Source organism: Phoenix dactylifera, chromosome 11 (genome assembly GCF_051530095.1).
Source record: "Phoenix dactylifera cultivar Ajwa chromosome 11, Ajwa_hap1_PhDact_Kaust_v1.1, whole genome shotgun sequence".
Lineage (NCBI taxonomy): Eukaryota > Viridiplantae > Streptophyta > Magnoliopsida > Arecales > Arecaceae > Phoenix > Phoenix dactylifera.
Window position 1 is genome coordinate 26,735,275 of NC_143200.1, and position 12,955 is coordinate 26,748,229.

Consider the following 12,955-nt stretch of genomic DNA (forward strand, 5'->3'; position numbering starts at 1 on the left):
ATACACATTGGAGCAACGTAACGATAAATTGATCCACTTTATAGTATCAGCCATATTCAATTATTCGTAGCAGCCTCGAATTCAATATTTGGTAGATGAAAAGTTCAAAGTTGTCGTCGCTTAGATATCTTTTTGTGCAAAGCTTAAGTGATCTCAATGAGACCATTTATTAGAAAATGACGTATAAGCAAATTGTATTAACATAGCTAACTCAAGATGTACAACAGCATTAATATGGATGCTGTACTTAGAATCTCTACAAGCCAAGTAATATGCAGGATTATTAGCTTCTTTAAAAATATGATTCTCAATGAAACATTCCAAAGTTGTAAAGAGACAGAGGATATCAAGAAGAAGAGGATTCAAAGGAATAACCATGCTGGAATCATCTTCAAGCACAATTCAATACTTATAGAAGTTACAAAAAAAAAAAAAAAAAGCTCATCATTATATGTTTTCATGAGTCTTGATTACTATAATAGAGTTGAGTGTGAGGGGAAGGAGGGTGGGTCCAAAGTTTGCAGATTAAAAAGGAGAAATAGAATGAAAATCATAAATTACAGCTAGAGTAAATTAAGCTAGCAATGAAAAACATATTTTGTTCCACTACTTTTTTTTTATTTTTATTATTTTACTTATTTTTAATTATGTTAATATGTATTTATGTTTTTATTGGACTTGATACGCGGAGAATAGGCGGGGAAAGGGAAATGCTGCTCAACTCCAAGCTTCTTCCTTCGTTCAAGGTTCGCTCTAAGTCAATCCTCCATCCAATTTAGAAAGAACACCAGATGGACGGTCGAGATGTCGCCAAACAAAAACCACATCAAAATATTTTACGGGGAGTGATGCGGTACTTCCACGCCATCCTGACGACATTCCGCGCTGCTTCTTCTTCTTCTTCTTCCCATCTCTTCCGAGAGCTCCCATCTCTTCTCTTTCTCTACTTTGCTTTTTTTTCGCCGAATCGGAGGAGATCAAGATCAAATCCCGCGAAAAAGGTACATCTCCTGCCTCTGGATCTATTTCATTCTAATCTTTGCCGTTGGAATTAGGGTTTTTAGTTGAGTTTGGAAGAATATATATATAAAAGATCTCGTAATTGTGGATTCAGATCTGTTGTTTCCTTTGTTTTCCAGTGTTCGATACACGCTTTGTGCTTCGATTTTGTTAATTTCTTTACTTGGATGTGAAAGGAGTTCATATATATTTCTACTTCGGTTTTTCCATTGGATCCTGCTAGATTTTTAGTATTTTGAATCCAAAATTTATGTATCGTTGCTTTTTATTTGTTCATACTGGCATGGCTATCGGATCCGTAGATTTGCTGCTTGCATGGTTAGATTAAAAAATGCTATTTTTGGATGGGTCTGATTTAGGGTTCCTGTTATGGTTTCCAGGTAATCGGAACATGACCTAGTTTTGGAGGTAGGTAAGGCTTGGTGGATTTAGATCTAAGTCCTTCAACTTTTCTTTTTCGAAAAAAGATCAAGAAGATAGCTTTAAGGCCCGGTCTGTATGGCGCCGGAATTGATCTCGAAGAGGCCCTTTTCTTTGATCTTTCCCTTCTTTTTGCTTCTGATTACCCGCCCTTCCAATGGCTTCTATCTTCCTGGGAGTTATATGCACACCTACTCTCAAGGTGAATCTATCCCAGTCAAAGTGAATTCACTCACCTCTATTGAGACGGAGCTACCGTTTAGCTACTATAGTCTTCCCTATTGCCCACCCCCGGGTGGTATCAAGAAGAGTGCAGAGAATCTGGGAGAGCTGCTCATGGGGGATCAGATCGACAACTCTCCGTACAGGTTCCGTGTGAATATCAACGAATCACTTTATCTTTGCACGACAAAGCCATTAAATGAGCATGAGGTGAAGCTGTTGAAGCAAAGATCTCGTGATCTCTATCAGGTGAACATGATTCTCGACAACTTGCCTGTAATGAGGTTCACTCAACAAAATGGTCTCACCATTCAGTGGACTGGTTTTCCGGTTGGATACACCCCCATTGGAAGCAATGATGACTATATCATCAATCACCTCAAGTTTAAGGTCTTGGTCCATGAGTATGAAGGGAGTGGTGTAGAAATCATTAGCACAGGGGAAGAGGGGATGGGGGTGTTCTCAGAGACTGATAAGAAGAAGATGTCTGGTTATGAGATAGTTGGGTTCGAAGTAATTCCATGCAGCGTTAAGCGTGACCCAGAAACCATGTCCAAGCATAACATGTATGACAAAATTGATTCTGTGAATTGCCCCCTGGAGCTCGACAAGTGTCAGATGATCAAGGAGCAGGAGAGGATCACATTCACCTATGAAGTAGAGTTTGTGAAGAGCGACATTAGATGGCCCTCACGGTGGGATGCCTATTTGAAGATGGAAGGTGCCAAGGTCCATTGGTTCTCGATCATGAACTCCTTGATGGTAATCTTCTTTTTGGCTGGAATAGTGTTTGTTATTTTCTTGAGAACTGTTCGAAGGGACTTGACGAGGTACGAGGAATTGGATAAAGAGGCCCAGGTTCAGATGAATGAGGAGCTCTCAGGCTGGAAACTTGTTGTGGGTGATGTGTTTAGAGAGCCAACTTGCTCTAAACTGCTTTGTGTAATGGTTGGAGATGGTGTGCAGATTACATGTATGGCAGTGGTGACAATTGTGTTTGCTGCTCTGGGGTTCATGTCTCCTGCATCACGGGGCATGCTCTTGACAGGGATGATACTCCTTTATCTCTTCCTTGGTATTTTTGCTGGGTATGTTGGTGTCCGGCTATGGAGTACCATTAAAGGTGGGTCTGAAGGTTGGAGGCCAGTTGCTTGGTCAATTGCATGCTTCTTTCCTGGGATCGTGTTTATGATTCTCACCTTCCTAAACTTTTTGCTCTGGTGGAACAAGAGCACAGGGGCTCTCCCAATCTCATTGTACTTCACTCTTCTATCTCTGTGGTTTTGCATCTCAGTGCCCCTCACTCTTTTAGGGGGTTTCTTAGGTACCCGAGCTGAACCCATACAATTCCCAGTCAGGACCAACCAAATTCCAAGGGAAATTCCAGCAAGGAAATACCCTTCATGGTTGCTTGTTCTTGGTGCTGGAACCCTTCCTTTTGGGACCCTCTTCATTGAGTTATTCTTTATCCTCTCCAGCATCTGGCTTGGGAGGTTCTATTATGTGTTTGGATTTCTACTCATCGTCCTCCTATTGCTTGTTATTGTCTGTGCCGAAGTGTCTGTGGTTCTGACTTACATGCATCTCTGTGTGGAAGACTGGAGGTGGTGGTGGAAAGCATTCTTTGCTTCTGGTTCGGTCGCTCTTTATGTGTTCCTGTACTCCATCAACTACTTGGTGTTTGATCTTAAGAGCTTAAGTGGGCCTGTGTCAGCTATGCTCTACCTGGGGTATTCACTTATCATGGCTGTTGCTATCATGCTATCTACTGGCACCATTGGCTTCCTGGTGTCGTTCTACTTTGTTCACTACCTCTTCTCATCTGTGAAGATTGACTAGAGGATAGCTTCTTTAAGGTGCAATAGTTCCTTGCATTCAATTAAGATGTTTCTGGATGGATTTTGGATCTATATCACTCAGTATTCCGTATACGTTGGAGATGTTTATACTGATCACCAGGTGCAATGAAGGCCCTATTCTATGGAGGGGAATCTCAGTGACCTACAGCATTAGATGATTAACTGGTTTACTTTAAATTTTTTAACATGATGTCCTCCAAGACGCTCTTTTCAATGCTTTTAAGCTTATTTTAGGCTACATGGTAACTTTTCCTTTCTTTTATTTCAATTTTTCACTCATGTTATTGAGACTATTAATGTGGATCACCTGTTCTTGCAAATATTAGCAGTTTCCTTCTATGATGTCGATTAATTCTGGAAAAGAGTGGTTTGTGGTTCTTATAGGATTTTAAACCTGCTGGAGTGGCATCTGGAACCCTTTCAATTGGATTTTCATTGCGTAACAGTTAATGTGGATTTTCTCCCTACTCCGTAATTTCTTATTAATCTGGTTCAGTTGGAAAGTAGTGCTATAGGTGCATCTATTTAGTGTGCCCGGTTTGAATGTGATAGCTATTGATATCATTAGCATAGTATCTTATCAAGCCTCCCTTCCCCTCTCTCTCTCTCAAGAAAGAAAGGAAGAAAGAAAGAAATATACAGCCACTATATGCTTATTATGGATGACATGATTGCTGCACTTGGTGTAGACATTTAACATTAAGCAGTGTTTCAGGCTGCCACTCTATATTGTGCCATCAGCCCCTGCATCGAGTTAATCATGCTTGTTATCAATGAACATGTGTTCTGTGGCTGATCTGACAGCAACAATAATCTAATGATTGCTCGAACTCGTGTACGTGGTGAAACTACTTTAAGCTCATGATTTCTGATCTCTGATTCATGGCAAGATACGCATGGATGGCAAAATACAGAGGAAAAATGGAGGATGTTTTCCTTGTCCTTTTTGTAACTGTTTATGTTATATAATTATTGACCAGGGATGGAGGCAACCTTCTTTGAGATTCAGAGGTAGATTTCTCATGTACTTCTCCATAGCCTTGTGCTTACCGGCAACCTATTTTTTCAACGGCAATGCGATTGAAGTTATGAAGCAGGCTGTAGGGGCTGCTTTCGGCAGCTCGCTAGAACGGCCGCTTTATGTTGGCTCAACTATCATTTCTTTCTTTTGTCCTCTTCATTTTTTTTCTCTTTTGAAAACAGCTTAAAGGAAGTCTTATATCAATCTGATTTACCTTTCTACTTCCAATATTTTGATTTATTTACGAATTTTTTAGCTGTTACTGGATGGCGAGATAAGTTGATTTGGATGGAATTTTTCTTTACCCGTTGCAGACATCAATGCGATGTGTCTGAATTCTGGTATGCCCATATGCCAGACCTCCATGGAGGGTGGAGCCCTGTGTTCTTTCCTGGTAACCAGACGTACCACAATTAAGCTCCAACTCGGTAATCAATGGGAGGCTTGCAGAGCACCAACAGTTAGGAATTATGTCTGAGTTGTGAGCAGCCTGGACTGGCGTATGCTATGCTTGGCGCAAGCTACGAGCCAGTGTTATTTGAGGATGATTCGGCTACAGTTATTGGTTAGATCCAATAGAGAGTGGGAGGGCTGGGCGATAACCATTTGTTGCTCGAGGATGTCCGAGCTATGATCAGTGGTAGGATGTCACTGCAGGTAAAGCATGTATATTTTTTGAGAAGCCAATGGGGCAGCAGATTAGGTTGTCTTATGTGTGGCTAACCATTATAGAGAGACCCTTTGGTTGGGGGAGAGGGAATTATACGATGCACTATGAAACTTGCTATCTTTTGATTTTTTTTTAGATGTATTCGTACCCGCTATGTATAATATCAGCTAAAAGAAATAGAAATTATGCCTCGTCTTGAGATTTACAATACTATGTAATAGTACTGCCAATACTGATGGCAAAACAGGGATATAGAAAAATTTTCTTCATGTGCCATTGGCTCTTAGCCCCATTAATTACTCATTGAGCATAGTCTAATTCTTTTAACATTTTGAATCCGTCTTGATATAATTCTTCCATCAGACAGACCTGGCCTAGGTGTCACGAAGTTACACCTATAAGTGATGCGTAAAATTAAGGGCTTTAGGCTGAGAATAGGGGAAAAAAATTGTTTGGCAAATATATAGACTTGGTCTGCACCTTATATCTGCTTTATTTCTAAAACAAAGATAAACCATGGTTTATTAAATGCTGCAATACATATTATATCTAAAATGAAATACAAATCATCAGGTCCTACGTATGGTTGAATTTGTATGCTCTTTTTTTTTTTTATACGTGCATGGCAAATTTTAAATGGTAGTAAACTTTAATCGAAGTCCTTCTCCAGGACCAACCGGAGTTACGGGACAAAAATGAGGAATGGGGTCTAATATCACTGCCACCAGAGAAAAGGTGGCTATATATATAATGGAGCAGCTCCATGGATAAAACCCAAAAGAAAAAAGGAAGCTTCTTCTACTCTGTGCCACTGCTCTCATATTTAACACCACGAGAATGAGAGCGCCTCTTTGCTGCTGTGGATCGTCCGCCATTTCCTTGCCCTCCTTCTTCCTCCCCAGTCCGTTCCCCAGAAACCCTAGTCCTCGCCCCGCCCGATCCCTTTCCGTCTCCACTGCCGAGCCCCAGGCCTCCGAGGAGGCCTCCGCCCAGCCCCTCCACCGCCGCCGCCTTATCCTCCTCCGTCACGCAGAGAGCGCTCTCGGGGACCGCTTCACGAAAGGTAGGGGTAAGCCATTCCTCATGGTTCTCTGCTTGTTTGTTGGAGTCTGAAAGTTAGGGTTTTTGGTCTTTCTCTCAGTTACAATGCGTGGTTAATCGGTTCGTTCGATGTCTGGTGCGACTGGTCTCCCGGGAAGCATCAAAATTTGATTTTGTCCCTCGTGTTTTTGAGTGGGGTTTGCTGCCACAGTCAGTTCAATATTTAGTTCATGATAGTTTATAATACGATCTTTTGGCAAAGGCTAAACATGGAGGAATAAGTGAAAAATCAAAATGGTGGATGCGAGGAGAAAGTTTGCAGAAGAAGCATAATTAACGATGCTTTTATATAGGATGCAAGCGTATTGTGAATTGGTTTTCTTTCTACCAGTCGGATAATATCCATCATAATATTAAATCGGTTAATCAAGGATAGGTATTTCTCCTTTTTAACCCCTCTTTTTCTCCCTCTTTTGGTCAGATCATGGTCGCCCATTGAGTAAACTTGGGCGGACTGATGCGATCAGTGTGTCTTACAAGCTTCAGCAGATGGGATGGATACCTGAGCTTATTCTATCCAGGTTTGAACTTTCTGAGTAAATTGTGATTTACATGAGTCTACATTGTTGTTATGCTTTTTATAGAACAGTTGAAAATGCTTTATGTACTCTCAATTATGAAGCAGAGATTGAGTGAATGGACATTATTATAGACCTCATATTTGTTCTCTATGATCTGACGGCTTTAGGCAAAAATTCTCGTCATGAGTCCAAACAAATTGCATATTCATATAAAATTTTCTCTGATCACGGTAGGTTATCTAAAATTATAACTTGTATGTAAGGAGGTTTTAAAATGGAGGAGCTTGGGAAAGAGAAATGAAAGGAATCCTTTGCAAATTTTCATTACTCCACAAAAACGTTACAAGAAAAAAATCAAAGTGTGGAAGAAGGATGCTTATGGTGGGGCAAAGGTGTACAAATATTAACTTCTTAATGGCAATCAAAGGAAAATTCTTGAAATTAGAGAGCTCATCTATCTTGGGAGTAAAGATGCAAACCTCAGAGGAGTTCTTTTGTGTGTATAGATTTGTTGAAGGTAACAAATGGTCAGTGTAGATTTAATTTCCCAGGTGTGTTGATGGGCCCTCATCTTTTAAAAGAAAAATCAAATTGAAAAACATGTTGGCGACCCGATAGAAGTAATTCACCAGAAATTCTCCAGTGGTATCTTCCGTTTTTAGCGTCTGAAAAAATAGCTTCTTCGAATGCCTCTACCCTACCTTCATTGCCGGGTGGTTGATTTTAAGAAGTCTTCTTTCACGAATGAAGGGCTTTCTTTTCTACTTCTTCTTACCCTAGGATGGATATGGAAGGGGAAGATAACAAAAGGCGGTGGCTAGGCTAGGCCTTAGCAGGAGACAATACAGTTACGGTTACCTTACTTTTGCAAGAAGAGTGTGCTATAGCTTTGTTTTCTTTGCTCTTTCCTAAGACAGGGAGAGCTTCAAAGCAAATCTGATTCTGCTAAAAAAAAAGAAAAAACATACGGGGAAATAGCATATTTCAAAATTTTCACTTCTTATCATGTTTCATGTTTGTAACATGCATGATACCTGTTGATATTTTGGGTTAAAAGATAATCAAGGTTTGACCATATATTTTGCTCATAGTTCAGAAATGTTAATCATGACTTGTTGTTTGAGCTTAAGTTATGAAATATTTTTGGGAAGCACATATTTTTGGTTAGAACCAGAGACTAGGTCATTTGGTGCATCTTTCTCACCCCATCATTGCACTAGTAATCTTTTTAATTGGTTTTGATTTATGGGTGCAGTATCAGAAAAACTTATCAATATATAGCGGTGGATCCTTACCAAAACTTTAATATTGAAAGTTCTTTCAAGTATCATACATTATCCCTCATCTCCCAGAAGAAGTTTCCGCACATACATGCTCATCATTTTCTACTGCTTTCTCTCCCGCCCTGGCCCTGCAAGTTCTTAATTAAAGCTTTCCTCCAACTTCTGTCTTCATTTGAGTATTCCTTAATTGATTAAAAAATCAATATGAACATGACAATGTGAGTTTATTCTGCTGCACTTATAACAGCAATGCCACTCGAACAAAGGAAACTCTGCAAATCATGCAAGAACATGCACAGGGGTTTTCTGAAGCAGAGGTATATTTTATACCAAGCTTCTACTCTGTTGCAGCAATGGATGGCCAGACTGCTGAACACCTTCAGAAGGCTATCTGTGAGTATTCAAGGGATGAAATCCTCACTGTGATGTGAGTCTGACGTGAAATTCATAATATCTCAATCTTTGCACTTTGAAAGTTCTAAAATATGTGCTTATATTTCTCTGAGGTTCTCAAAGCTAGGGTGATGGCACAGGTGCATGGGACATAATAGGGGTTGGGAGGAAGCGGCCTCAATGTTTTCTGGTGCTACAGTAGAATTGAAGACTTCCAATGCTGCCTTGCTTGAAGCTACTGGGAAATCATGGGATGAGGTTAGCACTATAACACTATGTTATGACAGATTCGTTACTTTCTTGCATACTGATAAACTCAATGGTTCAAATTCAAAAAGTTCTGCATTTGCTTAAGAAAGGAAGCAGATGCAAACTAGTATAGACTGTGAGACTTCAGGTAAAAGCTTCAGTTGTTATAACAAGAAACATCTGGTGAAGGCTTGATTTGTTGCAGCTAAGGTCTTGGTCTACCTATCTGGTACAAGGGTAGGTACTGAGCAGAGTGTTCAGTTTCAAACAAAGTAAATTGATGCAATCCAGTACCATAATTACCAGGTTTGAGGAAAAGGGACCATTTTTCGCTATCTTACATCTGTTTGGTGTGAGGTTCGGCAAAGATAATCAGTGAAAGAAAGGATCATTATGGTTAAAAAATTAAGGGAGGTTCGAATAGAAAAGGGGAATAGGGATGAGAAGGTATATATCTAATGCTTGTTTGCAGGTTTAGATTGTGGACCAAATCTAACATTTGATCTAACTAAAAAACATCAAAAAGTTTATTCAGTTATGGAAAAAATCTAGACTTTCTAAATCCAAGGGAATCTAGAGATGTCAACATGTTGTACTGGTTCAGCACTTTAGCCTGTGTTGGAGTCTAGGCAAGAAATATTTTTGCTGAGTTCTAATTCCTGTATGTGAAATAAATTTAAAATTGATAGACATGTTGGTCAAAAGGAATGTTTTCTAAATCCAAAGGAACCTAGAGATGTCAAGTTGTCAACATGTCGTACTGGTTCAGCACTTCAATCTATGTTGGAAGATAAAGAAATGTTTTGCTGAGTTTTAGTTCTTGCATCTGCAATAAATCTGAAATCGATAGACCAAACCACTTTCGGCCTATCACAGATCCAATGAATTTTAAGTTGGAGTTTAGAGTCTAAATTAGTGGATGAGGCAAAGTGTTTTAGCTGCTAGATTTCATGTTTATGTGGCAGAAAGTTGTCAATTCTGCTGCACAGAATTCTTCAAGAAGATAATAAATTGGAAAGTGAATGAAAGGTAGAGAAAGAAAAGAGGACTAATTCCTGTGCTTTTCTTTTCTTCTTTCTTATTCTAAACCAGCCATTCTTCTTTCCATTCCAACCAGCCTTCACTTCTTGGCCAGCAACAAAAGCATTTGCCTAGTTGACTATGTTCAGGGCTTTGCAAAAACTAGATGTAAATTAGACAGATCACTGTCAGATATAGATCATTTCATCATTCAGAAATTCACTCAAAATAAGTTAGAGAAAGTATTGGTATATGATGAGTTAGCTGGTAGGTACTGTTGTTTAAATTAACTTTCCCAATTTTCTACCACATCCTCCTCAAATTTGAACTTGCATAATGTTTCTTGAAAAGTCCACTTTGGTTTCCACAAGAATATCGTAACTTGGTCTGGGTCGTGTAAGTTGTCTTTTATAGTAACCAGTGGTAAAACAAGATCCTTAAAGCAAATAAGTTTCCATGAGAGATCATGATTCGTCAGAGCAATTTTTTTGGTGACTGTATTGGATAAATCAGTGAAGTAACATGAATCCATTGTCGCACACTACATAGATGATCAAAAAAAGAAAAAAAAATTCAGTCCATCTTGCGACAAGGCTATAATGTTACTTGTTTGACTAACCTAAGATATCTTTTTGGGTAACTTAGGACAGGTAACAATAACATCAAAAGAGTTTTAATTCTTGATCTGTATATTTTAGTTCAAAGAAGTGCTTCAATTGAGGGTACTTATAGGAGGCTTTTTAGTATTTCTAATGTATGTTGCTGTAGGCAAAACTGTGGCTTACTGATTTATGTTTCCAAAAGGATGCGACTATTATAGGAAAGCTGTCGATTTATACTGGAGTATTAAAGTAATGAGGATTGCGTTTAACCAGAAATGGGTCTGATTTCTCTATAAAGGTTGGTCTCATATCTTGACATGGCATTTGCACTATTTAATGTATCCCAAGGCAGAACCCTCAAAAAAAAAGCCCATAGAAGTCCAAATCATATTGAAAGCCGATTCTTAGCCGTTTGTGTTCAGAAAGATATCTCTGGGACTTGATCTCTCAGTATGGCTCTACAGAAAGCAAAATTTATTAAATGAAAGTTGGAAAATATCTAATATTTTATTTTCATTTTGTAATAAATATATCAACTATTGCCGTCTAGTTCTTTTCTGTTACAAACCAAGAAATGCATCATATCACAAATCTTTCTTTTCTCTTTCCTTTTTCTTGTGTCTTCTGATTCTGCCCATTTTGTGTTCATAGTATGGTCCCCCTTGCACGATTTGACTTGATGGATTGTGAAAGCGGTGCAGCATAGGTACACCATCAGTTTGACTTTACAGGTTTTGTTGTTGTTACAGTTGATACCCATGGCAAGATGTAGAGTAACCTAGCATTATAGTTATGCCTGTCTATGCTACAAAAATCTTAGACCACATTTCAGAACTGCAGTAAAGGGCTCATAAATTTTAGGCCACATCTGGTAACTGCATTGAAGGGCTTCAGTTCAATAAAATATGAAAGTGGCACCTGACTGAATGACCTTCAGTTGATTTAATGTTTGTTTTCTCTAGCTCTTAGCTGCTTGATGTGATTTAGTCCCAATTAATTTCTATAATACAGGCCTTCACTTTGGCTGGCCTTGGAGGTTGGAAGCTCTGTGGAGTTGTGAAGCCTGATTCCACATTGTGAGATGTTCCTCAATTTTGATTAGCGAGCTTTCTTTGCTTTTTGACTTGTATTTGTGGAGAACAGATTATAGCTTTGCACAAGTCTTCATCTGAGGCCGCCGGCTTATCTTACAAATACTTATGTTGGTGAATGATGAGGTGTATATAATGATGCCCAAGTTAGTCTCTTCCACTTTTGAAAGATGAGGCATATGCAAGTATATCCAAGTTGGAGTCAGTTCCGATGTGTTGTTTGGAGCTGTGCACTTAATAGAAGAAATTCCTGACTTCTTCACTAGAGCTAAAATATTTCGAGTCCAAGAAAGAGAAGCAAATTTTCAGCCATGCCCTCGTAGAATTTGCTGTTAATATGAAACGGAGGTTATTGTGTGCTTCGGTTGCTTCCTACTCTAATGATTCTCCCATGATATTGCCATCGAATTGTTGTTTCACTGATCATAGTCTAGATATCTGAATGTTTGATCATAGTGTGAAATCAAGCTTGGACTGTTTATTCTGAACCATTTCACATTTGAGTAATTGAGTTATGAATTTGAAACTGAATACGCATCTATAGTAACCTTTTTGGTGGATTTTATAACCAATCAGTCTCCAGGTGGAGTCAATTTTTAAATTCAGAAACAGCAACCATGGTGCATGTACTGATTTTGAGCCCTTTCTGAAGGAAAAGGAAAACATATTCAGCATGATATTTTCATCTAAGAAGAAACATCTTTCTTTGTAGTAAAAAAAATATATGTAAGCTTTCAGTAAGCATAGCCTTTGTGGAAATTGGAATGCCAACTCTCTCATGATACACGAGTTATTAATGCAGTACATGACATGTAGGTTTCGCACAAGACTTCTATGAAGGCACCAGATTTACCATCAGTATTGCACCCTTAGCCTACCCCATCACTCCATACAACTTTTACTCAGGCATGATGCCACACATCAGCGGACAAAATGGCTTCCCAACGGCAATAGGAATGTTTATAAGGCCCTTCCAAATATCTACCAGAACTTGGTACGTGCAATGCGTGTGCCGGGAAGTGTGTATTTCTGACTCGTGTGATCATCTGATTTCCCATGAAATGGATACACACCAGTCCTTTCTATCCTGTATACTCTTTTATCTCCCCCCAGATCTTACCCCCCTAAATCCATGCAGTTCCAGTCCAGTATCGCGCTATCAAGGCATCTGGTTCATCAAACCAGGTTAATGTGGATTAATTTTGAATTGGTGGATGCACTTGCACCAAACTGTCACCATGCACGATTCTGAAGTAGTCTGCTATCCATTGTTGGTAGCTCTAAAATGCATGGCATGAGTATTTAAATCCAACTTTCCTGCCATGAGATTGCTGAATACTGTCACAATCCAACAGTTTCTCCCACTGGTCTGGAAACCATCGTTGCAGTTTGTGGGGTAGCTTCGTCATGTCTTTCAGGAGACTGGAGTTCCTTTGGGGCAACCTGCTTGACTTGGAAGACCAATTTGTCCGATAACATCAAT

General features: G+C 39.3%; 1 protein-coding gene and 1 pseudogene across 6 annotated transcripts; both read left to right on the plus strand.

Annotated features, from left to right (window-relative positions):
• Window positions 1–694: 694 nt before the first annotated feature.
• On the plus strand, window positions 695–3,860 carry LOC103702349 (transmembrane 9 superfamily member 12 pseudogene; annotated as a pseudogene). The gene is made up of 2 exons (XR_015971485.1): window positions 695–1,001; window positions 1,401–3,860. The product of XR_015971485.1 is annotated as a transmembrane 9 superfamily member 12 pseudogene (transcript).
• Window positions 3,861–5,919: 2,059 nt separating this feature from the next.
• On the plus strand, window positions 5,920–12,003 carry LOC103702350 (Phosphoglycerate mutase family protein). 5 transcript variants are annotated; one of them, XM_008784740.5, is made up of 6 exons: window positions 5,920–6,281; window positions 6,735–6,834; window positions 8,365–8,544; window positions 8,651–8,768; window positions 11,033–11,087; window positions 11,393–11,522. In XM_008784740.5, exons 1-5 carry the CDS (start codon window positions 6,050–6,052, stop codon window positions 11,054–11,056), a joined length of 654 nt encoding a protein of 217 aa, XP_008782962.1. In that variant the 5' UTR covers window positions 5,920–6,049; the 3' UTR covers window positions 11,057–11,087; window positions 11,393–11,522. The 5 variants fall into 5 exon arrangements, with proteins under 5 accessions (XP_008782962.1, XP_089782358.1, XP_088563695.1 ...); XM_088707569.2 differs by having other exon boundaries at window positions 5,923–6,275; window positions 11,393–12,003; XM_089926232.1 differs by lacking the exon at window positions 11,393–11,522 and having other exon boundaries at window positions 11,033–11,205.
• Window positions 12,004–12,955: the final 952 nt, after the last annotated feature.